This window comes from Crinia signifera, chromosome 6 (genome assembly GCF_055691185.1).
Source record: "Crinia signifera chromosome 6, ASM5569118v1, whole genome shotgun sequence".
Lineage (NCBI taxonomy): Eukaryota > Metazoa > Chordata > Amphibia > Anura > Myobatrachidae > Crinia > Crinia signifera.
The window spans coordinates 277,975,428-278,003,121 of record NC_139222.1 but is presented as its reverse complement, the minus strand read 5'-3'; the positions used below and the strand labels follow the sequence as shown (position 1 = coordinate 278,003,121).

The 27,694-nt window shown below is 48.8% G+C and overlaps 1 protein-coding gene across 2 annotated transcripts; it reads left to right on the top strand.

Annotated features, from left to right (window-relative positions):
• Positions 1 to 590: 590 nt before the first annotated feature.
• Positions 591 to 25,967, top strand: C1S (complement C1s). Of its 2 annotated transcripts, none has more exons than XM_083149726.1 (11): positions 591 to 925; positions 3,383 to 3,590; positions 5,857 to 6,031; positions 6,618 to 6,743; positions 6,904 to 7,103; positions 8,026 to 8,173; positions 13,316 to 13,437; positions 13,527 to 13,599; positions 19,510 to 19,629; positions 23,185 to 23,259; positions 25,088 to 25,967. In XM_083149726.1, the coding sequence occupies exons 1-11, from the start codon at positions 879 to 881 to the stop codon at positions 25,885 to 25,887; spliced, it is 2,094 nt and encodes a 697-aa protein (XP_083005852.1). In that variant the 5' UTR covers positions 591 to 878; the 3' UTR covers positions 25,888 to 25,967. The 2 variants fall into 2 exon arrangements, with proteins under 2 accessions (XP_083005852.1, XP_083005851.1); XM_083149725.1 differs by having other exon boundaries at positions 3,380 to 3,590.
• The last annotated feature ends 1,727 nt before the right edge of the window (positions 25,968 to 27,694 follow it).

Genomic DNA, 27,694 nt, shown 5'->3' with positions numbered 1-27,694 from the left:
TATATATATATATGATAAGGGCTGACAGGTCTGACAGTGTAAATAATCAGGGCCTATATGACGTATGGGTTATGGTACAGGTTATGCGTCGATCATTGCCACATCGACCTTTAGCTCTTGTCAACCATATGGCATTGACCTAACGGGCCGTATACCAACGTATGCACAGTTACGTGTGACGTGATCATCTATATAATTGTCTTCTCTTAGCCAATGCCGAAACACCCCCCCCCCGCGCACGCTGGGTCCTCGCAGCCTCCGTTAGTGGCATCGGCGGGATTGCCTAGTGTGTATGGGGCTTTAATAACAACCAGCCACTCAGATAATAAATGTCATTTTTCAAGCTCAGTCTGTGACCTGACAGTTAGGAGCCGGTTGACTGGTTGTTTATAACGCTCCATTTGATCACTTTTTGGACATCTGGCCCTCAGCCATAGACCAGTAGATATGAGACTGCCCAGTGTGACTGGTTGGGATTTGGACTCACCCCCCCCCTCCTCCCATTTATAGGAAATCATCTGCTTTCACAACCCTCATCCAAGCCTTACGAAATACTGGACATTCCCCATTCTTCAATATCAAATCCAATTGGCCTCTTCTGTGCTGCACACCTACCCCCAAATCTGCAGTGCCCCCTGCCCCCACTTTTCCCACACAGATCTGGTTGTCCCATTTCTTCCTACCCCCGATCTCTCTGTCTTCCCTAAAGTTGTCGTGTTCCGAACCCCCCTTATTGCAGCTGGCCCATCTCAAAGTCCAGAACATAAACAAAACAAGAGTCTCTCTGCGGGTAGGAAGGTCCCTGGGTCCGGAATACACATGGGAGGAAGGCTCAGCGATCAGGCTGCAGGGTTCTCCCCTCCTCTCAGTCTCAGTGTATGCACTCTCCCGTGGGCTGGGATTCTGACTTTGCAATGGAGCTAAGGTGAGAGTTTGCTGCTTTCAACCCTCACAGGTAAAACACACTGTAACCCACGAAGCTTGCACTCTAGCAGTACACTGTACGCTTTAATCTATACTCATATCCATATGTAAGTGTGTGTGTGTGGGGGTGGGGTGTGTGTTTCAAATGCAATCCACAAATTTTCCACTGGAACATTGTAGCAAGAGCGGGAGTCTGGGGGAGCACTAGTAGAACCTAGTAATGACATCGATATACACACTAGTCTTTTTATACACTGGATACTGTATCATACTTGCCTACCGGGAGGGTCCCGCAAATCGGGTCCCCCTCCCGGTCCCCCGGGAAGGGGGGCAAGTCTCCCGCATTTCCCTACTAGTACTAATATTTAACACTATACATATCTACTATACTTTAGTTTAGGATGAATCAAACTTTTAAAAAATGTGAATAAGTTGTCAGGAAAAGGTTAAACATGCCATAATGAATAAATACACAATCATAATAAAACCAGTACTGCACTTTCAAAGCTCACATTCTCCCACCTCATGGTAAGGCTCCTGTCTCTTCTTCCTGGCAACTGCTCTCTGGTCCAGTGCACTGACTGAGGACATACACTGAAATATACTGTAGTACCTAGCAGGGGCGTAACTATAGCACCGCAGCCTCTGCGGTCGCGGGGGGGCACTGTGCATATGGGGGCACCGGGGGGCTGCGGTGCTATAGTAATGCCCCCGACCCCCATCCCCCGCAGGCTTACCTATCTGCGCGTCCTGGCTCCCCTCCTGGCTTCAATCAATTCTATGGAGACGGACCAAGATAAAATGGGCGCCCCATAAAAAAGAATGTTCTCTGAAACTGTCTGCGGTATGGGGGCGGCCATTTTATCGTGGTCCGTCTGCATAGAATTATTAATTTAAGCCAGGAGGGGAGCCGGGACGCGCAGACAGGTAAGCCTGCGTCGATTGGGGGGGAGGCACCAGCGGCCCGGGGGGGGGGAGGCCGTCGGGGAGGGGGGGCGACCCCCCATTAACGGCGGGGGGGCGCCCCAAACCAAGCTACGCCACTGGTACCTAGTAACAGGGCCGTTTCTAGAGGGGGACAAGCCGTGCAGCAGCCCGGGGCGCCGCACGGCTTGTCCGCCTCTGAAACAGCCAGGGCGCCCGGCAGTCTCCCCTAACGCCGCCGTAGCCGCCTCCTCCGCCGCTCTGTCTCCCCGGCTGGCCCGACTCCACGCACGACACATAAGCAGAGGCTGAGATTTCCCTGGAGAGGGGAGGGGAACGCATCGTGCGTCTCTCCTTCCCCTCGGTCTCGTCACTGGGCTGCCGCTGTCAGCCAATCAGAGCTCGGGCGCGAGGTATGAATGGCTGACGGCTCAGCTCCACACACTGAAGGGGAAGGAGAGAGGCACGATGGGCTCACCTCCCCTCGGAAGCAGCGGCAGCAGAGGCAGCAGAGGGAGAGACAAAGTGAGTATGGCATTGTGGGGACATACATTTGTGTCACTGTGGGGGCATATATTTGTGGCACTGTGGGGGCATATATTTGTGTTACTGTGGGGGTATATGTGTGGCGCTGTGGGGGCACATCTGGCACTGTGGGGGCATATATTTGTGTAACTGTGGGGGCATATATTTGTGTCACTGTGGGGGCATATATTTGTGTCACTGTGGGGGCAAATATTTGTGTCACTGTGGGGGCATATATTTGTGTCACTGTGGGGGCATATGTGTAGCACTGTGGGGGCATATATTTGTGGCACTGTGGGGGCATATGTGTGGCGCTGTGGGGGCATAGCTGGCACTGTGGGGGCATATTAGTAAACGGCATCAGTTGTGCGGCAGCGGCACATGGGGCATAATGTGTAATGGGCATTACGATGTGGGGAGTATTGAGTAATTGCCATCACAGTGTGGGGTCTAATGGGCATCATCGTGTGCGGCGTAATGTGTAATTGTCATCACGGTGTGCGACATAATGTGTAATTGTCATCACGGTGTGCGGCGTAATATGTAATCGTCATCACAGTGTACGGCGTAATGGGTAATTGTCATCACGGATAAATAGTGTATAATGATTTAAGTAGCCTGTCATTGTTTGGCCTTGATCTGTGAGGCGTACTAGGTCACTGTGTGTGGCCTTCAGCCGGCCAACTTAAGTGCGGGAGGACAATTAACAATTCCTGCAGTAACCAATGTCTGGTCATGCAGGTTGCAAAAGTGTGATATAAGGTAATTGTTTTCCTGCTAGACCATGCCTTATAGTAAGCCACACCCCTTTTAAAATTAAGCCACACCCCCAATTTCTATGATACCATGTTATGTGTTGTTTTTTTTTGTGGGGGGGGGGGGGGCATTTTTATTTCTTCGCCCTGGGAGCTAAATTGTCTAGAAACGGCCCTGCCTAGTAATGACGCGTGTAAGTATTAGCACCTGAGTACTGTACATTGTGGCTGTAATTCTATGCCTTTTCCAGCAGGTGGCTGTTCCTCGCCCTCCTGGGGTGTGCAAACGGAGGTGTTCCCACTAAGTTTGGAGAGATCACCTCCCCCAATTATCCTCAGGGCTACCCCAGTAATGCCAATGATGCCTGGGAGATTCAGGTGCCAGAAGGGTACGGAATCCTCCTGTATTTCACACACCTGGACATCGAGCCTTCCGAAAACTGCGAATATGACTCACTGAAGGTACATAGCACTGTGCACTCATACTGTATCACACACTGGTTAGTGGGGTACCGTCGTCTGGTGGAGACATACGGTACTATACATTCTTATTTTTGGTGGCACGGCAAAATACACAATAAATGGGAGAGCGACAGGAGATATGAATTGGAATTTAACAATTTGAGGGTTGTTTGATAAGTGGGATCAATTTCTATGATGACGTGGGGACCACGTCATCCCACCCCACCCCCCCAGGCAATATTGCAGCCAGTGGAGAACTGGTCACTTGTCGTTTGATGCAAGGGTTTTAGCAGTTGCAAAAACAAATTCCATTCGGCATTCACTACTAACTGTCATTTTTCAAATTAATGACAGGAGCTGATTGCCTGGAGCACCATTTATCATTTGTAACAAGTGATAGGGGTGGAGGCAACCAGCGTTTGGTAAAACGAGGGTGTGTTTCCCCCATGTCTCAGGCCTGGCAAGGCCCCCACGACACTGTGCCTGAGTAAGGTCAGACCTAGTTTGCAGGCGCAGATGAAAATGCGACCGGCGGTCCCCAGGTTCATCCTGAACTGCGATCACACCTCCTCCTGCATCTGCATTGCTAAGCATCGCATATGCTTAGCTGCTGCGTCCAGTTTATCATATGCGTTCTATGGTGAGTAAGCGCCAATAATGTCCAAGAACCACCCAAAAACATAAATTAGGCACAAGCAGAACAATAACACAAACACCCTGTTACTGTACACGGACATTGCTTGCACGCCTCTCACTTCCCCGCTTCCATGGAGGGTGTGGTATAGGGGTCCGACAGTCGGGATCCCGACTGGTCAGACCCAGACAGCATGGTGAGTGCAACTAAGCCCCTTGCGGGCTCCCTGCGCTCACCACGCTGCGGGCACGGTGGCTCGCTACGTGAGCCACCTATTCTATTCTCCCTCTGTAGGGGTCGTGGACCCCAACGAGGGAAAATAGCGGGTGGCCATCGGGAACCCGGCTGTCGGTGTTTTGACAGTCGGGACCCCGTCAGGCACCCTCCATGGAAACGTAGACATCAGCTTTGCATTCAGACATCTAGGACCTTATTTAGGGCCATTGACAAGCTCATATGCCTTCGCATTGGGGCAATGTTTTTTGAATGCACATTTATGCATATGTGCATCTGCTGGGTGCGTGCACTTATGGCGAACAAACTGTTCGGTAGGTCCACACACCCATCATTGCGGGCAGAGGGCAGTGAGGGGCGTGGGGTGGCGGGCTGTTCCATCAGCATATGGAATCGCCCCGCGTTCCATGAGAATGCTGGGTGTTCTCATGCAAATGTAAGAGGCACGGGGGCGTGGCCTGCGCAAACACTACTCACGTGTACTCACGCGTACTCACCTCGCTGCCCTCCGTCTCTCACCTTCGGGCCGATGATTGTCCCGGTACTTCCCTCTTGCTCCACTGGCTTCCGGTGCGACGCTACCTGAAGGAGAAACGGGGGAGGAGAATCCACTAGGGGGGTGAGGGGATGATCATCACAGGCACTACTGGCCTCAGACTGGTTCCACCCACTTGTGGAACACGGCGGGTGTAACCCAGGTGGGGAAACACTCCGGGGAGGGGAAGGATCACGAATAACATAACAACAGATACAACACAGGTTATACTCACCAGCCGCCTACCGGTCCTCCGACTCGCTTAGGATGCTGGTACCGGCACCTGAGAATGAACACGCGTAACCTCCTGCTCCCTGGGGCAGGGCAATAAGCAAATGCGCCTGCGGCTTAACGCCTGCAAACCTGTGGCCCAAAGCTGTCTTACGTAACCTGCGATCTAGCGCTGGATCCTTAGATGCCACAGCCTAGCGTCGCGCAACCTGGCGCCTAACGCCAGGTCAGGGCCTCCCCCATCAACGTTTTCCTGGGCGCACCCACGGCTTTTGTGGATCCCCATGCACCGGCACCTTGTCCTCCCCTGGCCCACCCCGATGATTATGAATAGCTTGGCGGCTAGGCAAGTCACCAAAGCCATTCAAGAAGGGGGGCTGCACACACACATAATAGAGTCCCCACATGCGCAGTCCCCAAAACATTTGGACGGGGTTGAACTCACAAAAATATGAGTCATCGTGAATCAGGCCCTGTAGAGTACAGATCCGTACTATAGCCCTAATCAAATATGATTCAATCCCGCGGGTACGGATTTTGTGGTAAGCAGACAGACGCAGCCCGGCTCAGCTATCAGGTCACGTGGTCTCTGTTCCTTTGCCCCCTGGGTAACAGACCTCTCTTTCCTACAGGTTATAATTGGTGGTGAAGTACAGCAGGTGCTCTGTGGCCGCCATCTTGCTGGATCCCCAGGAGCCCATATAAAGGAGAAATTCTACCTAACCACACACCTGACGCTTGCGTTCCATTCAGACTTCTCCAACCAGGAGAGACATACCGGATTCGCAGCATACTATGTGGCTGTAGGTGGGTGACATACTACATAAGAAGCAATAATACATGAATCCCATATGTGTCCCTAAGGGCATCTAATGACCAAAGTACCTAGTGCAGACCCGAGGACCTAGTGCAGACCCGAGTGCCTGGTGCAGGCCCGAGTACCAGGTGCAGACCCGAGTACCTGGTGCAGGCCCGAGTATCCGGTGCAGGCCCGAGTACCCGGTGCAGGCCCGAGTACCCGGTGCAGGCCCGAGTACCAGGTGCAGACCCGAGTACCTGGTGCAGGCCCGAGTACCCGGTGCAGGCCCGAGTACCCGGTGCAGGCCCGAGTACCCGGTGCAGGCCGGAGAACCCGGTGCAGGCCCGAGTACCCGGTGCAGGCCCGAGTACCCGGTGCAGGCCCGAGTACCGAGTGCAGACCCGAGTACCTAGTGCAGGCCCGAGTACCCAGTACAGGTCCGAGTGCCTAGTGCAGGCCCGAATACCTAATGCAGACCCGAGTACCCAGTGCAGGCAGAACCTAGTGCAGGTGTTTGGTGAGCACAATGGCTATAAGGAGGAGGAGGAGTTGGAGTTACCGTACTATATGTACGTATTTGTCTCTCTTCCCCAGATGTAGATGAGTGTGAGGACGATTCATATGAAGCTTGCTCACATTTCTGCAACAACTACATTGGAGGCTACTTCTGCTCGTGCCCTCCGGAATATGACCTCCATGCAGACCAGCACACATGTGGGGGTAACTATTGCACAAGCTTGTGTCAACCTTCTGACAATGTCGACCATTCTAAGGTGTCGACTTAGTCCCTGTCTACCCTTAGTGGTTTACCTACTTACTGTCGACCTAGACAATGTTTCTCGTAACCAATACAGCCTGCTTGTGTATTCTTCTTTCATAGTGAACTGTAGTGGGGCGGTGTATACGGACCTGAGGGGGCAGATCAGCAGCCCCGGCTATCCCGCTCCGTACCCTGAGAACTCCCGCTGTGAATACAAAGTGCACCTAGAACCGGGATACCAGGTTATTCTCACCTTCCGGGCAGAAGACTTTGACATAGAGGCAGCGGAGGATGGAAGCTGCTCCTATGACAGTCTCACTGTGAGTATATCGCAGTCTGTGCTGCGCTGTCATTGCCACCATAGTGTACATTAATTCAGGGCTGCCTACTTTCTGGCTGCCAGCTCCATGAAGCAAAGGGGAGGGGCTGCGAGGGAAATGCTATGTTTGGGGGTGTGGCCAGTGCAATTGCATCATCGTGGTCATGCTCCTGCCATACAATGCTGGTATTACAGGTATTGCACAGCGGTGGGCAGGGCTACAATGATGCGTTCCTCGTCATTTGGTCCAATGAACTCCCCAGCAATGTATCATAGTTGGTAACCATCAGTGGCTGCTTGCAATATTGGCATCGATGGTAACCATTGATGAAAACCACACCGATGGTCAGCCCTAGAGCAGTAGAGCGCTATGGGAAGTGTGTGTGACCTGTGACTACAACTTGGTAAGTGTGGGCTGAAAGGCGATTGGGAGTGATTGGGCAGCACAGATGGTGTAATGGTTAGCATTACTGCCTCACAGCGCTGAGGTCATGGGTTAGATTCCCACCATGGTTCTAACTGTGCAGAGTTTGTATATTCTCCCCGTGCTTGGGTGGGTTTCCTCCGGGTACTCCGGTTTCCTCCCACAGTCCAAAAATATACTGGTGGGCTAATTGGCTCCCAACAAAATTAACCCTAGAATGTCTGTGTGCGCGTGTACATGTGGTAGGGAATATAGGTTGTAAGCTCCACTGGGGCAGGGACTGATGTGATTGTTCAAATATTCTCTGTACAGCGCTGCGGAATATGTGTGCGCTATATAAGAAACTGTTAATAAATAAATGATTTGCCCTTTGTTACCCAGAAGTAAAAAAAATAAATGAAAAAAAAAAATACTGAAATAGAAAAAATCTGGGAGGGGATCTTTATATTAAGGGTTGTAATAGTATAAATGGTCTCACCCAGCTTTATTTACTCCTTAGATAAAAGCCAAACGACGCAGCTTTGGTCCCTTCTGTGGAAAAACTCCCCCTCCGAGCCTTCACACGGACAGTAATGAAGTGGATATTATATTCCAGACAGACAGCGGAGGGGACCACAGAGGCTGGAAGATACGCTATTCAGAGGATGGTGAGGAGACCACAGTGTGATGCACAGCTCATAATAATGAACACACCAGGGCCGTCTAATCGTATGGGCTTAATGGGCACTTGCCCAGGGGCCCCAGGTGTATAAGGGGCTGATAGCTGAGGATCCCCTTTTTCCAGTGATACAAGAATTTTGAAAATCGGCCCCGGGGAACTGGAGATATCCAACTTCAAAGCAGCAGTCCACATCCGACCTGTTAATTTTAATTCCCAGTCACATTTCTCAGGTTCTCTCCGACTTAGAGTTTTTCCAAAAGCTGTGACTCTCCCCTTTCTGTGGACACTAGCGGCTTGTCTCTACCATGCCCAGAACCAGACATATCAGCTAGAGATGGGCAAAACGGATCATTAAGCTGAGCCGGGATCCGACGGATCTCTCAGTGCAAAAATGTGGATCTTTTAGACGGATCCTCGACTCACTTAAAAAAAGGGGGAATATACATGACCGAGTAAAAACACTGATCGATGGCTGGGTGCAGAATCGCCATCGATGGCAACCATCGATGGCGTCTGCACCGATGGCCATCCCTGGCAGCAGCAGCTAATCTTTCTATCACTTGTAGTCACAGCACTATACTCAGTCTCCAGAGGTAGTACATCTCAGCTGCCACAGGTGGCAGCACTGAGATCAGGAAAATGCATTGCAATGGAAACCGAAACTGAAACGGATCACCTTTTTGGGATCGGCGGCTCACTCGTTCTTGGGTGGGATCCGTTCAAAAGATCCGGTTCGTTCACGAACGACCCATCTCTAATATCAGCCTTCCAGCAGCCGGTCCCTGCTCCAGCGCCAAACGTCTGGTGTACAGTTTTATATTTTTGTCAATGGATTGCTCTGGCTCCTGATGTCTGATCCCCAAGTCCCCAGCACCTCCTGAAAGTTGGGACTCTAGATTTTTCCAGATAATGGCGATATCTGCAGTCGCACAAGCTGCCCTTCCACCGGAAAATGACGAATATTAAGCCCACTCCATTATCTAACCCTCCCCTGCGTATAAAACACCCCCTACCTCCCATGAAGTCATTTACAAGGGACCCTTCATTCAGCTCAGTGCCCCCTACCACACGTTAGTGTTCCCCCTCCCACCACCTGTGCAGTAAAGGAGTAATTAGCATAAGTTACTGCTCCAGGTCCTACATGTTGAGTGGAAGATAGTGTAGACCCCTGAAATGGGTTACCTTTTGGGATGCGGTGAGGGCCGTACTTCCTCGATCTCATGGGTTCTAGTCTGGAGTCTTCTCATGAGGCAGGATGGTGACACAGAGTAGACAACAACCGTATTAGTTTGACCTTTTATTACAATATGGCCACCGCAAACGTCAACCTTACTTTTGACGAAACGGGGATTTCACAACATCACAATGCGGTAAATACAATATGCCATACGCTGTGCATAAACAACATTAATACTCGGGGTAATGCTTAAACAATAACAATGTATCATCAACCGACTATGGGATCACTCAGTACCTGGCCTATAATTGTGACTCGGGGAGTCGGCACTAACCTCCGCTAAACTGCGAGTGGGTACACTATTTACGTTTGAATACAGCGGTAGTGCCAAATGCGAGTGAACCTTACTACACACTGCTTTTCCTGCAGATCCGACAGGGAGTCGCAATTTGGGTCTTGAACCACTGGGTGGCAGTCTTGTTCCAGGGAAAGGTCTTTCACTGATAAGGTTAGCTAACAAGGTGGCAAGGAGGCCCTTTTTGGCCCTTATAGTATCTTACGTTTCCTTACCCAGACAATAGGACCAGAGCGGCCTCAATAGGGGTACTCCTCCAACGACAGGGTATAGCTAGACCCGCTAGAGTGGCAGGGCAGATTCCTGGTAGATACAGTGAATGGCTGGGCAGCCTAACAGGTAACAGGATCAGTGCTGCGGGGAAAGCCTCCCTGCGGGTATCCCCCTCCTCTCTACACAAGGATCCCACGGCCACAAGGGCAGACTTACAGTTTAGTAGTCACTAGCTTGTGCTGGCACGGCAGGCTCAGGGTAGCTGGCTCCGCTTCCTCTCTCTCTCTCTTTCATAGGGGTGCTGCTGGTGGGCAGGGAAGTCAACAGGGGTCACTGGTCTTGTGACACCCTGGATGCGGCTGGTGAAGGCTGTGGTTGGCAGGGGCCACAAGGCTCCCTTCTCTCTTGGTCACGCTGGCTGGGAAGTGAGAGGGGGTCACACTCCTTGTGCGCCCCGTCTCTCTGGCTGGCTGCTGTAGGGAGGTCAGCGTGGGCACCGTCTCGCAGGTGGATGCAGGAGTGGGGTCGGCGGCGGTGACCAGCCTCTATAGGCTGTGATTTGCGGCTGGCTACTGTGGTGGGGTCACCGGGGGTCACAGCTCTCCCGCACTGTCACTCTGTGCCGCGTCTCTTCTCTCCTCCCGGAGGTCGGCGGGGGGCACCGCTGACGTCACCCGCTTCTCCGGTCTCTTCTCCGGCAGCGGCGGGCACTTCTCTCTGCGCCGCAAGTCACACGCTGCCGCTCCGTCTTCTTTCTTCTCGCCTCCACGCCGGGACACCCACGTGAGTCTCTAGCTGGAACTTCCTCCTCCTTCCCGGGCCTCCTCTTCCTCCTTGTCTCCTCCAATCAGGGTTTCTCCTGGCCTGTCAGTCACTGCTGCCGGCCGGGCTGCGTGAACCCTGCGTGCGCTGGTCAAAGTTTGCTGGGGGGGCATTAACCCGTCCCTTGCTGGGGCTTACAATAGAGCACCCCCTGCCACCCGTGGGACATCAAAGCTGCTGCTGATAGCACCCCCCACCCCTAGGAGGGGAGAATGGGTAAGGGCCCCAGTGCATTGCTTTGCCCAGGGGCCCACACTGCTGTTATGACGGCCCTGGAACACACCAGGGGTTAAAGTAGGAGGTGGGGGGGGGGCTCAGTTCCACCACCTGTGATGGTATCGGGAACAGAGCCCTGCACAGTAATTTCAACAGAAAAGCTTTTCTCAGATGCTCTCTTTTCTGGCACAGCAAATGTGATGTCATGTGTCAAGTGAGGAAGAACCACTAAGAGCAGCAGGCCTGCCATTCACAGGGTGGGTTGTGGTGGACTCGCAAGGGTGCGAATTTGCATCAACCAGAATAACCCCCTATGTGCATAAGAGCACTACTGTGTGAATTATGTGTAAGGAGTATTACTGTGTGGCTTAACTTGAATAAGAGGCACTACTGTGTGCATAAGGGGCACTACTATGTGGTGCAATATGAATCAGCGGCACTACATGCGGTGTACTGTGAATATGACTGTGTTACTGTGTGGCGTCACTTTAATTGGCGTTACTATTGTGTGAGCACACCCCTTCCTTGTGGTACCACTATCCCTTTATAAAGTATGGGAGGTAGGACACACATTTATAGTTTACAGGGGTAACCTAAAACCCGGCACTCACTCAGGCTCCGCCTCATGAGGGGAGGGGGGTTGGTGTCAGGGAACATGAGTTCCACCACCTCTCCAGGACCACTTTAAGCCCTGTAACACACTCATTTATGCTATGTTCCCAGCGTGCAGGGTGTGCAGATTACACGTACCCCTGACTCAAAGGGATGCCTACACCGTACACCCTGGCCCAATCAGTATACTTGCCTTGCGGCTGCATCTATGGGTGAATGATGCCAACACATGCAGTAGAAATATCATCGGGAACCATTTTCTTGGAGACATGCACAGCAGGCTCTGACACAGTACCAATGTGTCCAGGGTAAATGTGCCACCATGAGGGGTGGGGCCTTCATGAAGATTGCACTAGAGACCCTTCTCTTATAAGACACCCCTGACGTACATGACTGCAAACATGGGTCCTATAGTCCTACAAACTGGTGTCCTCTTATAATGTCCTGACTCATTTTCAGCCTTTTTGCAATAAAACACATAACTCACATACAAGGTCTCCACTGAGACTGATGTGACACAAACGCATAATCAACCCCAACCACCTAGTCTGTTTAAAAAGGATTAAATCCTCCTTTTCCTTCCACAAAATTAATAGTAACTTCACCTCCAGCACTAAGATTAAATTTGAGGCTGGCCCCTTATGGTGTGCGGGATACAGTCATTAGGTCGACAAGCATTGGGTCGACAACATTAGGTCGACATGGGTCTAGGTCGATATGGGTCTAGGTCAACATGGGTCTAGGTTGACATGGGTCTAGGTCGATATGGGTCTAGGTCGATATGGCAGGGTTGCCGACTTTAAGATTCTCCTCTCCGGGAGAAGCCCGGAGAGGAGAGTTTCAGCAGCCGCCTCGGGGGGCGGGGCTTACGAATGACATCACTAAGCCCCGCCCCATGCTGTTAAAGCAGCAAATTCATGGATCTCCGTGGAGGGGGCGGGGCTAAAATGACGCAATTGTGCCGTTTTAGCTCCGCCCCCTCCTCTGAGACCCAAGGATTACGGCATTTTAATTAGGGGACCAGCTGCTATGTTTCAATGTCCATGTTGACTATGTCAAAATTTGGGTAAAAAAACAGGCCCCCGTCCCTCATGAATAGATGATGTGCGCTGCTCGGCTGAGTGACAGGGGGACTCCGCACTGCCCCCACCCCCACTGCTGCTGCCCATGGAGGGGACAGCAGGACAGTCCCAAAAAAAACACAGGATGTCACACAAATTCGGACAAAGATGGGAGATTTTATTAACGTTTTTAAGACGTGACTGCAGCAAAAAGCGCAGCTGCATCTGTGACCAATCAGACCCAAAGTCTCTATTTCCCAGTAAGATAATAACTGCAGTAATGTAGGATACACCATTGTGATCTGTAATCACACTGCGCAGGAAAGGTCTTGTAATCCTGGTATAATAAAACAGGGAGGAATGGAGGATCGATTAATTCTAGCTCTCCCCTATGCTATTGATAGCTGGTTGTAAGCAGGCAGTGTAGTATGCTAATTACCGTCTAGTGCACTTATAGCCAGCTGGGCGTACTCTGATTTGCACTGCGATGCTGCACTGCACTATTGCATCTTATGTGGTTAGTATATGACTCAAGCTGAGAAAACAGGGCAAATTGTTAGACAAAAACCTAGGATTGTCCTTGTATAATACATGAGACAGAATATTAAATATTATACATACTTGCGATAACAACAATCAATAACATTTCATATCTCTTTCTTCTGTGCCCAGCCATCTCCTGCCCCACACAAGAGTTTCTCCATACCATCATGCATCCCCACCAAGATAAATATGTCTTCAAAGATGTGGTCAACATGAGATGTGTGGACGGATTTGAGGTTTTGGTGGGAAAGGTGAGAGGTGCCAGGGTCATGTGACTGGGGGGGGGGGGGGGGGGGAGCACTATACAACTGCATTTGGAATCATCTCTTTTCTTTTCTAGAAAAAGCTGGAATCATTCCAAGCCAGATGCCAGGGTGACGGGACCTGGACAAATACCCAACTGAAATGCATACGTAAGGCATGACAACATGTACAATCTGCTATTCAATTGCTCTAAATGTCCATATTTCTTCTGTTGAACAAACATGAGGACATAGACTTCTGTATAATGGGAGCAGGATGTGCCCACCACACATTGCACACACAGTTTCCTTACATTGTGCACCCCCCCCCCCCTTCCACCACTGTACCATCTTCCCAGTAACATTACAAGAACATACTTGCCTATTCCGCCAAAATGGCCCAATAATCCTAAGAACTACTACCCACTGCTTGACCACTTGACATGTATAGCCAAGGAATATAGGACACAATATTTCAAGGAGAAACAAGATAAAGGATTGTCACTGGTGTGGTGCACCTATCACAAAAAATAAAAAAAAATAAAAAATGTAACCTTTATTTATTTATCTAAAACTTGCGAAATGTAAAACACACATAGAACATAGTAAGGGTGAAGGGCAAAAGATAGAATGGGTGTGTTAAAAGCACGGTGGCTTCTTGGCAACATACTGTTATCTGTTCTAGTTCAGTATATATTATATTGTATAGTACCATATAACCCATATTATAGAGAGTTATGCACTGTCAATTCTCTCTCCAAGTGGTATGAACATTAGAACCTGTGGTACTATACAATATAATATATACTGAACTAGAACAGATAACAGTGTGTTACCAAGAAGCCACCGTCCTTTTAACACACCCATTCTATCTTTTGTCCGTCACCCTTACTATGTTCTATGTGTGTTTTATATTTCGGGAGGGAGGGGTTTTGGGAACCGCACAAGGTTATGCCCACCTAGTGTGAAGTGGGTCAAGAGAGACCCCTTTCACCTCTTGGTGGGGTTCGGCCTGAGTTGCCTGGTACCAACCTTTATAGACGTTTTGTCCCTGAGAGGGTAATGGGTCTTTGTGTCTTGGTGGTGATCCCCTGAGTCCGGTTTAAATGCAAAGTAGGGGAGAAGGGAAAGTGGACTCTTTTTGTGGGGCACTCTTGTATCTGATTCTGTGTTAAAATTTAACTTTTAATTGTTATAATTAAGATAGGGTGGACATGCACTATCAAAACAAACAAGCAAATAAAAACGGATAGACAACATTAAGTTTGCAGTGAGCTTGTAATTTATACACTATGCAAAACTGAGTTCTGTATCAGAACAAAGGATATGTGTCGATGTGCCTAGCGAAGCTAATTGCTATGTCAGCTAGGGTTCGTTTGAAGGGAAATTAAACATTATAGGGGATAATTCTCTGTTTAGACTGCATCTACGCAATTTCCAGTGCAATAAGTAACACATAGAACAGGGGTTTTTACCAGTCGCACAGGAAAATATACTGACAATCGTTTGTGAGGTGGACCCTTGTGTTTAAGGTTGCTTATGTGGGATTCACTATAGAACCAGTAAGGGTGTGCTACCATAAGACATTAAATTTGGAGAGCAAGAGGGGGAGAGCACAGAACGTCTGGGTTGGTGCACCTTGAAAAAAATATACAATAAAATGTAACTTTTAATAGAGAACGTCTAAAAGGTTGCGAAAGATAAAAACACACTAACATACATATACACACAACTAGTGATTTAAAAAAGGAATGAATCCTTATGCAGTGTGCCCCCGAGATATTATGCTTTATAATCAATGTAGTTTATCTGTTTCTCCTGGTGTATTGTGCACCTAGGAGAGACCCACTTGATATTTGCTTATTTGTCAGGTATTAGGACAGATTGCGATTTTACATGTAACCCATATATAAGATCTACCATGAGATCGGGTTTAAGATTAATATTTCAGTCAGTGACCTAGGGAGGCTCAAGGCTAGTTTGGGTATGCAGGATGTGACCAGTGGCGCTGGGTGAGGAGAATGCCTCCGTCACCTGCCCGTGTACTTAATCACTGCTACCGTGTCCAAAATTTGCCTGGTCCCTTACACTTAGAGGACGCCTGGGGTATGTGCCCGTGCACGGCCTCAGGAGAGCAATACTGCTGCTGTGGTAGGGTGACGGCCGTCAGACCCTGACCAGTTAGCAGTGGGGTTCCGTTTACAGCGGAGACCCGTGGTGCGCAACTGTACATAAATCAAAATACAATAGTAAGTGGGGAGGGGGATATCGGGGGACACACTGAGTTCGGTCGGCGCACGCTTCGCAAGAGCTTCGTCAGGCTTATGACAAATCGGCTGTCCAACTGTAAGCCATTATCTGGTATACAACAAATTCAACAACAAATATTCACCAATAAGTGAAAGTTACTTATCTCTGTAGAGCGCATTACCACAAATAATTTGTCTGTACCTTATATATGCATGCTTAAATATCTTGGGTTGGAAAGAAATAACTATTTAGTGTTTGTCCAACCGCAAATCTCAATCTGGCACGCAACAAATTGGTGGTCCAACTGTAAGCCACAATCCGACATACACCAAATTGGCCAGTGATTTGCCAATAATTGAAAGTTGTCTGGCTCTACAGAGTGTATTATCGCAAGCAATTTGTCTGTATTTTTGAATGCATGTCCAACCAATTTGGGTTGGAGAGAAATCACTATCTGATTGTTAACATTCTATCACTGAAAATGCACAAGCTTAATGTATGGAAAGCGGTTGTATGACTAATCAAAATCAACATAAGCGAATGTTGAGTAACAAAAGTACACAATTTGAGATATAGCAACTGGTAGTTAAGCCGCGACATTGTATTGAAAATTTGTTACTTATTGCACTGGAAATTGCGTAGATGCAGTCTAAACAGGGAATTATCCTCTATAATGTTTAATTTCCCTTCAAACGAACCCTAGCTGACATAGCAATTAGCTTCGCTAGGCACATCGACACATATCCCTTAATACAAGAGGACAGTCCTGTGCGAGTGAAAAATACCTCTGTCTCTCCATAGCCAAGGAATCTCCTATGCCTTGCCCCACCCCCTGTGCCTTACCAGGTCCATACACAGCCCCGGATGTTCAAACCTGTTTTCAGTCTCACAGAGAAGCCACTCAGTGAAAGAAAGGACTTTGTTCTCTTGTATCACTGGGAAGATGGTGCCACAGGGGAGTGGGAGGCCCACTTGCCAACACATGATAAGATGCGTGGTTGGGGGCCTAATGCAGGTAGGATCCCTACCTATCCACAACATGGCTTCCCCGAAGGAACCTACAGACAGGAAGTTGGAGGACTTCCTGAAGATTGTTAATATTTACGCACACACCGGAGCCATTGCCAGACCAGCTTTGGCTTTGGATTGGGTGTCTAAAGCTCTTGGTGAATGGGTAGAAGCCTTGCCAGAGGCTTAACCAAAGGTCCCCCTAGGAAGGAGTTACTTCCTCTGGTCACTCATGTGCAACTGACCGCTTCACATTTAGGGGAGGCGACCCTGGCCCTGTTGGCAACTAAAGCTTTGGCTTCATCTGGCTCCATTCATGGCAGGGGGACTCTGATTCCAAGAGGGTGCTGGAGGCCATGCCTTATACAGGGACAGTTCGTTTTTGACCAGAGTTGGATAAGATTATAGTGACTTTGACAGCATCTAAAACTGCCTTCCTCCCTTACAATGCAGCTCCCATGCCATGAGCGACAGAATTTTGGTCCTTACATCCGCAGGGTAAAGTCAGGGGTCAGGTCTTTTCCACATTTTAAGTTCAGTCCATGAAGACTACCAAACATCATGGCAAGCAGTCTTGGTCTACAAGATGCCCAGATCCTAAGCCATCTAACTAACCCACCGCCTGACAGGATGGGCCTCCACCTGGGGGATCCCAGCCTCAGAGGTTGGCTTTTGCTTTTTTCAAGCATCTGGCAGGAGACCATCATGGATACCAGGGTGCTTGACATAATTTTCTGAGTCTACGCACTCACCTTCCGCTGTCGCTCTCTCAGTCATATTTTTCCGTCAGTTTGCTGTCTGATCCAGAAAAAGCAAGCGCTCTACGATACCCCATTCATTCTTTCCTGATTTCCAGGGTCATCCTTCCTGTCCTAAAGCGGAACCCAACAGGGCATTTTATCCGATCGCCAACATCAAGTCCCTGAATAGGTATCTTCAGATACAAAAGCTCCATATCATTTTGTTGCTGGAAATGGGAGAATTCATGGCCTCTCTGGACATCCAGGACGCCTATCTACATGTACCCATTCATCTATAGCAGTGGTTCCCAACCCTGGTACTCAAGTACCCCCAACAGTGCATGTTTTGCAGGTCTCCACACAGAATCACAAGTGCTAAAATTACCTCCACCTGTGGATCTTTTCACATGTGCCTGAATAATGAGTGCACCTGCCGTGACTTGGAAAATGTGCACTGTTGGGGGTACTTGAGGACCAGGGTTGGGAACCACTGGTCTATAGCATCAGCAGTTTCTTCACTTTGCTGTACGGGAGAATCATTTTCAGTTTTGGGCACTTCCTTTTGGGCTCCCCGCAGCCCCTCAGGTCTTCACAAAAAAGTTATAGCTGTTATGGCAGCTCAGACGGCAGGGAGTCAGGACTCTTCTGTACTTGCTTATCGTGTTGTCTGGTTGTGGACTTTCTCCAAGTTCACGGCTAGATAACCAACTGGTGCAAGACGTCGGTTGTCCCAACTTAGGAGATGCTTCACTTGGGGGCCCTTCTGGATTCTTGGATGCAGCGAGTCTTCCTTCCAGAGGCAACATTTTGGAAGGATCTTGAGATTACTGAGCCAAAGAAGGGTGTCCATCCAGTCCTTCAGACTAATTTCCCTTCTGCAGACTGGACCGGATTCAGGCTTACGTCTTTAACCTCTCTAAAGTTACAGCTCTCTTGATTCTCTTTCAACAAAAGTTGGCATTTTTACCTTTTTGCAGGGTGTCCTTCATATACAGGCTTCATTTTTTTCCTCCAGTGGCTCCAAGGAACTTGTCTTTGGTCCTTAGAGCTCTTCAATTTCCACCTTTCGAGCCATAGATTTCAGTGGACCTTCCCTGACTGATGTGGAAAACCTTTTCTCTTCTTGCTTCATCCCGGAGTTGGGGGCACTGTAGTGACATGCTCCATTCCTCATCTTTCATCATCATTGAGCAGTTCTGCAGCCAGATCACCTACGCAAGGTGATCCCTCGATTTCACATTAACCAGGAAATTGTGGTTCCAGCTTTCCGGTATCCTCAGTCCTCTCCTGGTGAGGCCTCTTTGGACATGGTGCTGGCCCTCCGGATTTATGTCAAACGCTCTCGGGAATTCCGAAAATCTGATGCCCTTACCATTCTCTATTGTTTTCGCAAGAGGGGTTGACTGGCATCCAAACAGATGCTGGCCCGCTGGCTCCACTCGACGATTCATCATGCTTATGTGGCATCTGATTCTTAAGTTCCAACAGCAGTGCATGTTCAATGCACCAGGACTGTTAGTGCCTCTTGGGCTTCCTACGGTGGTGCCACATCAGAACAGCTTTGTAACGTGGTAACGCGGTCGTCCACCCACACGTTTCTTCATTTTTATGCTTTTGATACTTTTGATTCCAAGGACTCAGCCTTGGGTTCTTAGTGCAGCTCTGGGGTGTCCCCACACTTAGAGATATTGTTTTAAGACATCCCAGCATCAAGCCCTTTGTCCCCTATTGTACGAAGAAGATAATTTGATTTATGTTCTTACTTGTTAAATCTCTTTCTTCGAGATCCATAGAGGACACATGGACACACTAATCACATTTTGTGATAAGTTTGTTGTCTCTCTGGTTTCACTATCCTCTGTATGTTTGGACCTGGGTGTTTCCTGATCTGCCTTCCTATTCTTGCTTCTGCCTTCCTAACTTAACTAGCTGCTTGGGTTGGAAAAGTTTAAATTTTTTGGTGCCTGGTCCTACCGTCCAGCCCTATACACAGCATCAAGCCCAGTGTTCCCGATGGACCTCAAAGAAAGAGATGTAATAGGTAAAGAAAAAAAAATGAAATGTTCCCTGTGTTTATGTGCAGCTGTTGACTGTGGGGATCCTGATACAATTGAAAATGGTGCTGTGACCTTCACACATAGCACATATCAATCAGAGGTGAAGTACAGCTGCAACTCAGAATATTACACCTTGAGTGGTCATGGTGAGTATTGGGCTCATTTGGAAGAAATGCTAGAGAAGCAATATACTGAGCACATGTGACTGGTAGGAGGAGAGGGTGAGCACTGAGCACAAGTGACTGGTAGGAGGAGAGGGTGAGCACTGAGCGCATGTTACTGGTAGGAGGAGAGGGTGAGCACTGAGCACATGTGACTGGTAGGAGGAGAGGGTGTGCACTGAGCGCATGTGACTGGTAGGAGGAGAGGGTGAGCACTGAGCGCATGTGACTGGTAGGTGGAGAGGGTGAGCACTGAGCGCATGTGACTGGTAGGAGGAGAGGGTGAGCACTGAGCGCATGTGACTGGTAGGAGGAGAGGGTGAGCACTGGGCTCATGTGATGAGTAGGAGAAGAGGGTCAGCCCTGAGCACATGTGACTGGTAGGTGGAGAGGGTGAGCACTGAGTGCATGTGACTGGTAGGTGGAGAGGGTGAGCACTGAGCACATGTGACTGGTAGGAGGAGAGGGTGAGTACTGAGTGCATGTGACTGGTAGGAGGAGAGGGGGAGCCCTGCGCGCAAGTGACTGGTAGGAGGAGAGGGTGAGCACTGAGCACATGTAACTGGTAGGTGGAAAGGGTGAGCACTGAGCACATGTGACTGGTAGGTGGAGAGGGTGAGCACTGAGTGCATGTGACTGGTAGGAGGAGAGCGTGATTACTGAGTGCATGTGACTGGTAGGAGGAGAGGGTGAGCACTGAGCGCATGGGACTGGTAGGAGGAGAGGGTGAGCCCTGAGCACATGTGACTAGTAGGAGGAGAGGGTGGTCACTGAGCACATGTGACTTGTAGGAGGAGAGGGTGAGCACTGAGCACATGTGACTGGTAGGAGGAGAGGGTGAGCACTGAGCACATATGACTGGTAGGAGGAGAGGGTGGTCACTGAGCACATGTGACTGGTAGGAGGAGAGGGTGAGTACTGAGCACATGTGACTGGTAGGAGGAGAGGGTGAATACTGAGCACATGTGACTGGTAGGTGGAGAGGGTGAGAACTGAGCGCATGTGACTGGTAGGAGGAGAGGGTGAGCACTGATCACATGTGACTGGTAGGAGGAGAGGGTGAGCACTGAGCGCATGTGACCAGTAGGAGAAGAGGGTAGCACTGAGCGCATGTGTCTGGTAGGAGGAGAGAAGGAGCCCTGAGCACATGTGACTGGTAGGCGGAGAAGGTGATCATTGAGCACATGTGACTGGTAGGAGGAGAGGGTAGCACTGAGCACATGTGACTGGTAGGAGGAGAGGGGGGTCGCTGAGCACATGTGACTGGTAGGAGGAGAGGGTAGCACTGAGCACATGTGACTGGTAGGAGGAGAGGGTGAGCACTGAGCACATGTGACTGGTAGGAGGAGAGGGTGAGCACTGAGCACATGTGACTGGTTGGAGGTGGTAATGTAAGCTGAGAACATGTCACTGGTTGGAGGTGGTGGTGTAAGCTGAGAACATGTCACTGGGTGGAGATGATGGTACTAGCTGAGAACATGTCACTGGTTGGAGGTGGTGGTGCGAGCTGAGAACATGTCACTGGCTGGAGATGATGGTACGAGCTGAGAACATGTAACTGGTTGGAGGTGGTGGTGCGAGCTGAGAACATGTCACTGGCTGGAGATGATGGTACGAGCTGAGAACATGTCACTGGCTGGAGATGATGGTGCGAGCTGAGAACATGTCACTGGCTGGAGATGATGGTGCGAGCTGAGAACATGTCACTGGCTGGAGATGATTGTGCGAGCTGAGAACATGTCACTGGCTGGAGATGATGGTGCGAGATGATGGTGCGAGCTGAGAACATGTCACTGGCTGGAGATGATGGTGCGAGCTGAGAACATGTCACTGGCTGGAGATGATGGTGCGAGCTGAGAACATGTCACTGGCTGGAGATGATGGTGCGAGCTGAGAGCATGTCACTGGCTGGAGATGATTGTGCGAGCTGAGAACATGTCACTGGCTGGAGATGATGGTGCGAGCTGAGAACATGTCACTGGTTGGAGATGATGGTACGAGCTGAGAACATGTCACTGGCTGGAGATGATGGTGCGAGCTGAGAACATGTCACTGGTTGGAGGTGGTAGTGTAAGCTGAGAACATGTCACTGGCTGGAGATGATGGTGCGAGCTGAGAACATGTCACTGGTTGGAGATGATGGTACGAGCTGAGAACATGTCACTGGCTGGAAATGATGGTGCGAGCTGAGAACATGTCACTGGCTGGAGATGATGTTGCGAGCTGAGAACATGTCACTGGCTAGAAATGATGGTGCGAGCTGAGAACATGTCCCTGGCTGGAGATGATAGCGCGAGCTGAGAACATGTCAGTGGCTGGAAATGATGGTGCGAGCTGAGAACATGTCACTGGTTGGAGGTGGTGGTGAGAGATGATGGTGCGAGCTGAGAACATGTCACTGGATGGAGATGATGTTGCGAGCTGAGAACATGTCACTGGCTGGAGATGATGTTGCGAGCTGAGAACATGTCACTGGTTGGAGATGATGGTATGAGCTGAGAACATGTCACTGGCTGGAAATGATGGTGCGAGCTGAGAACATGTCACTGGCTGGAGATGATGTTGCGAGCTGAGAACATGTCACTGGCTAGAAATGATGGTGCGAGCTGAGAACATGTCCCTGGCTGGAGATGATTGCGCGAGCTGAGAACATGTCAGTGGCTGGAAATGATGGTGCGAGCTGAGAACATGTCACTGGTTGGAGGTGGTGGTGCGAGATGATGGTGCGAGCTGAGAACATGTCACTGGATGGAGATGATGTTGCAAACTGAGAACATGTCACTGGCTGGAGATGATGTTGCGAGCTGAGAACATGTCACTGGCTAGAAATGATGGTGCGAGCTGAGAACATGTCCCTGGCTGGAGATGATTGCGCGAGCTGAGAACATGTCAGTGGCTGGAAATGATGGTGCGAGCTGAGAACATGTCACTGGTTGGAGGTGGTGGTGCGAGATGATGGTGTGAGCTGAGAACATGTCACTGGATGGAGATGATGTTGCGAGCTGAGAACATGTCACTGGATGGAGATGATGTTGCGAGCTGAGAACATGTCACTGGCTGGAGATGATGTTGCGAGCTGAGAACATGTCACTGGATGGAGATGATGTTGCGAGCTGAGAACATGTCACTGGCTGGAGATGATGTTGCGAGCTGAGAACATGTCACTGGCTGGAGATGATGTTGCGAGCTGAGAACATGTCACTGGATGGAGATGATGTTGCGAGCTGAGAACATGTCACTGGCTGGAGATGATGTTGCGAGCTGAGAACATGTCACTGGCTGGAAATGATGGTGCGAGCTGAGAACATGTCACTGGCTGGAAATTATGGTGCAAGCTGAGAACGTGTCAGTGGCTGGAAATGATGGTGCGAGCTGAGAACATGTCACTGGCTGGAAATTATGGTGCGAGCTGAGAATGTGTCAGTGGCTGTAAATGATGGTGCGAGCTGAGAACATGTCACTGGTTGGAGGCAATGATGATTGTTGATCACGTATGAAATGCAAGTTTAAAACGCTAATGGGCAAATTGCATATCTGCAGATACTTATCACTGCTCTGTGGATGGACTTTGGATAAACAGCAATGAAGAAAGTAATCTCCCCAAATGTGAACCAGGTAAGATATAACCAGCGTTTCTATCATAACCCTAATAGTATATTAGCAATGTGATGTTATCTGTCCTTTAATTCTTCATAATGTCACTTTAATGACTCTCACAAAGTTAGTAATTCTGTAAAAACCTCGGTACACTCCAGTCTTCGCAATCTCAATATGTAATAAGAAGACTCCGCAGCGGATATTAGAGATACGTGCTGCAGACCCAGAAAACGATATCTACAGCTATATCTACCTTGTATGTCGCTATAGGACTCTTGGGTCAGTAACCCAGAAGTCCTCTCTCCACAACTGACCATTCTAAATGGAATAGCAATCCAGGTAGATTAATAATCTTGCATACTTGCCACCACTGATGAGGACGACATTGGGACGGGTGTTTTGCAGTATTCATGTGAATACAAATGCTTTTACCTCCTGCAGCAATTCCAAAATGTTAATTTGCTTGCAGGTGTATTCTTCTGGCTAGAATCTTCCAGGTGTGATAGTCCAGAAAGTAGCAATACCAGCAGTTCCTGGAAGATTCCAGGTGCGGCATTAGCAGAGAACAGGGTGTCAAAGGCTACATGGCACCTGGTTCAATGACGGAATTGTAGCCCACCGATGGACAAAACTTAGATTGTGATGCAAAAAGGACATAGGAGCCAATTTATCACTGTGTATTTGCGGCTATTTATCTGAAAACACCAGTTTTGGGGCATTGGCTGCAAATATGAATCACACTTGCCTACCCTCCCGGAATGGCTGGGAGGCTCCCAAAAATTTGGTACAGCTCCGGCTCCCTGGGAAGGCGAGCAAGTCGACAGCGATGTATCTCGCTCAGGACAGTTGATGAAAGATAGGTATCTAGATTGAACCAGCTGTATGCTCTATAGTTATGAGAAGAATTTTTGTATATGAAGTTGCTGGAGGTGCCCGCAGAAATCAAATATACATGTACTTGTATAAAATATAAATGGGTGGGTGTAAGAGAACAAAACCATTTAAAAAAGGGATTTCTCTTTTTTTGGGGCGCACTTTTGTTGGATGTAGTGAAGATGTATGATATGAGGAATGCGGCACTGTTTAACCAATATCAGCCAATCGGATATAAGCTGTCATTGGCCGGATTTTAGAAGTGCTAATATCAGCAAATGAAGCTGCCATCCTGAAAGGAAAAGAGACACCGACAGGAGCGGCCGCAACTTATTCTCAATCGCATATGCAGCCTTTACGCAAGAACGCGAGCACCGCATTGGCTATACAATCACTCTCAGCTAGCACCATGTTAACACCACCCAAATGGTCACTTCCTGTCAATCACTTGTCACTCTGTATTGGATATCGTGGGCTCAATTTTTTTTAAATGCCACAGGTTCCTAGATGGAAGATAGTACATAGGCAGCCGATATGTCCACAGCATATGGTCGATAGTCAATTGGCCCACAGGGTCAAAAGATCCTCAGGTAAATTGTCTATAGGGATTTATGGTGAAAGGGCCAAAAAGTTGAGGTTAAAAAGGTAGACATGGGTTAGGGTTAAGACCTTAGAGTTTGACCCTGTCAACCTAAATCCATGTTGACCGTTTGACCCTATTGACCTTTTGACCCTGTTAATTCCATTGACCTACTGACTGTTGACCATCTGGTACCGACTGTGGACATTGCCCATATTGGAATTATTGTCAACATTATGACCATTTCTACATTTGTGTTTGTTGACCGTTCTCATGTCGGCTCAGAGTCGGCATTATGACCAGATTGTTTGCAATAACTGTTCATTTAATCACTTAATTCCCTTGGTCCATTCATAGATTATTTGTTAATATTCTTCTACTTTGTCTTTCCAGTCTGTGGAGTCAGTTCACTAGAGCGCCAGTCAAGGATATTTGGTGGTTCGGTGGCTAAGGATGGATACTTTTCATGGACCGTACATATTTTATCTGACACGATGGGTGGAGGAGCGCTCATATCAGATCGTTGGGTCCTCACCGCTGCCCACGTAGTCCAGGATAGTGTGAATCCCACAATAAAAGTTGGGTCTATAAGCCTTGGTAAGGCAAAGGAACAGCAGTCCAAGAAAGTAATCCTACACCCCAAGTGGATAAAGGAAGATATCGAGAAGAGGATAAATTTTGACAATGACATAGCCCTCATCCAGCTTAGCAATAAACTTAAACTGGGTCCATGTGTCTGTCCAGTATGTCTGCCAAAAAAGGGGAGGGACTCTCCTGCGTTTGGTGAGGTTGGATATGTTGCTGGCTGGGGTAAAACAGCCAAAAAAGATGCAACACGACAGCTGCAGTACGCCAGAGTTGTTTTCCGTGATACGGATGAATGCAGGAAGACCGTGGTCACAAATCAAACCTTTACCGCAAACATGGTGTGCGCCGGTGGATCTGGAAAAGACAGCTGTAAAGGTGACAGTGGGGGCCCACTCATGTTCGAGGACCTCACTAACCCAACTGACACCAACAAGTTATATATGTCTGGCATCGTCTCCTGGGGAATTGACTGTGGCAAGTTTGGCATGTACACCAAGGTGGAGAATTACCTGGACTGGATCAAAGAGACGATAGAAGAGGTGGAAAAGGAGGAGGGTGAGCTGAACGCGGAACCGGTGAACGTCTGTCCTGAAAAGAAGCCGTAACGTAACATTACCATCACTCTGATGTAGCGAGTATGGGTGTATATTGGTTTTATGGGAGGGGGGGGGGGGGAGGATGCAACATCAGTTCCTTTACAATAAAGTGACAAATGCAAAGTCTCTGTGTTATTTGTAATTCCGACTGTGAGGGATGCTCTGAGGTCTCTTGTTAGTGCTGACTGACTGGCTCAGATCTATACACAACAGACCTGGGGGTGATTCAGTACCGCTCTCTATGCAGAGGTCGTTTGCTGCTTAGTCAGCGGCTTGATGCCGCCTGGCCGAATGTCCATCCTCCCCATCACCGAATCCCCTCGGTACCATGCGAAGGGATGTACGTAAACACATCCCCTCACATGCAAATCAACAATGGGTGGAGCCAGCATAACAGTAGGCGGGATTACTACATCACTATACCTCCTAGAGACATCAGTGACTGGCAAGGCAAAAGCATCGGTCGGAGGGCGATGAATGCACGCGGGGGGGGGGGGGGGGTTGTTGGGGTGTTTGAGGCCTCTTTTCCTGCCGGCTTCCTGCTGGGGTTGGTGGGCAGGACACGCTGGCATCCCCCTGTTGAGCTGTGGGGACCGGTGTGCACTGCTGCAGCACATACAGAGAGCGCACAGTCAGTGACAGCCCGGAACAAGGAGTCGGGGGACAAAGACAAAAACCCGGTACATTCGGTACAGTTTTTATTTGCCAGTACAGACCGTTAAAAAAACGGTACTGTACCGACAAATTTGGTACAGTTGGAGGGTATGGGCAATGCCTATTACATATTATGCCATACACAGTAATGACTATTACATATTATACCACACACCAAAATACCTTTTACATAGTATAGAAACATAGAAACATAGAATTTGACGGCAGATAAGAACCATTTGGCCCATCTAGTCTGCCCCTTTTTTACCCTTCAGGTAAACTCAACCCTTTTTAATCCTTATTTCTTTGTAAGGATATTCATATGCCTATCCCAAGCATGTTTAAATTGTTCTACTGTCTTAGCCTCTACCACCTCTGATGGGAGGCTATTCCACTTATCCACTACCCTTTCTGTGAAGTAATTCTTTCTAACATTTCCCCTGAACCTACCTCCCTCCAGTTTCAGTGCATGTCCTCGTGTTTTATTACTTGTTTTCCTTTGAAGAGAATTTCCCACCTGTACTATGTTAAAACCCTTGATATATTTGAAGATTTCTATCATGTCCCCCCTTTCCCTTCTCTGCTCCAAACTATACATGTTAAGATCTTTTAGTCTATCCAGGTAAGTTTTGTGATGTAGGCCATGAACCATTTTAGTTGCCCTTCTTTGTACACTCTCCAATGTATTTATATCCTTCTGAAGATATGGCCTCCAGAACTGGACACAGTATTCCAGATGAGGTCGTACCAATGACCTATAAAGTGGCATTATTACGTCTTTTTTTCTGCTACTGATTCCTCTCCCTATGCAACCAAGCATCTGACTAGCCTTCCTCATTGCTTTGTTACATTGCCTCCCTGCCTTTAAGTCACTTTAAATAGTGACTCCTAGATCTCTTTCCTCCTCAGTAGTTTCCATTATAGTACCCTTGATACTATATTGAGCCTTTGGGTTTTTGAGTCCCAAGTGCATAATTTTGCATTTTTTAGCATTAAACTGTAGTTGCCATTCTCTTGACCAATTCTCAAGTTTACTTAGATCATCAGTCATTTGATTTACCCCTCCTGGTGTGTCTACTCTGTTGCATATCTTTGTATCATCTGCAAAAAGGCATACTTTCCCTTCAATACCATTTGCAATGTCACTGACAAAGATATTAAA

What these genes read in the sequence shown, in the direction of transcription:
- C1S (XM_083149725.1), top strand. Translation starts at nt 879, where the DNA reads ATGCACTCTCCCGTGGGCTGGGATTCTGACTTTGCAATGGAGCTAAG. An exon ending in AGACCAGCACACATGTGGGG is followed by an intron (nt 6,744 to 6,903) that starts GTAACTATTGCA and finishes CTTCTTTCATAG; the next exon opens with TGAACTGTAGTGGGGCGGTG. An exon ending in TACCCAACTGAAATGCATAC is followed by an intron (nt 13,600 to 19,509) that starts GTAAGGCATGAC and finishes GTTTATGTGCAG; the next exon opens with CTGTTGACTGTGGGGATCCT.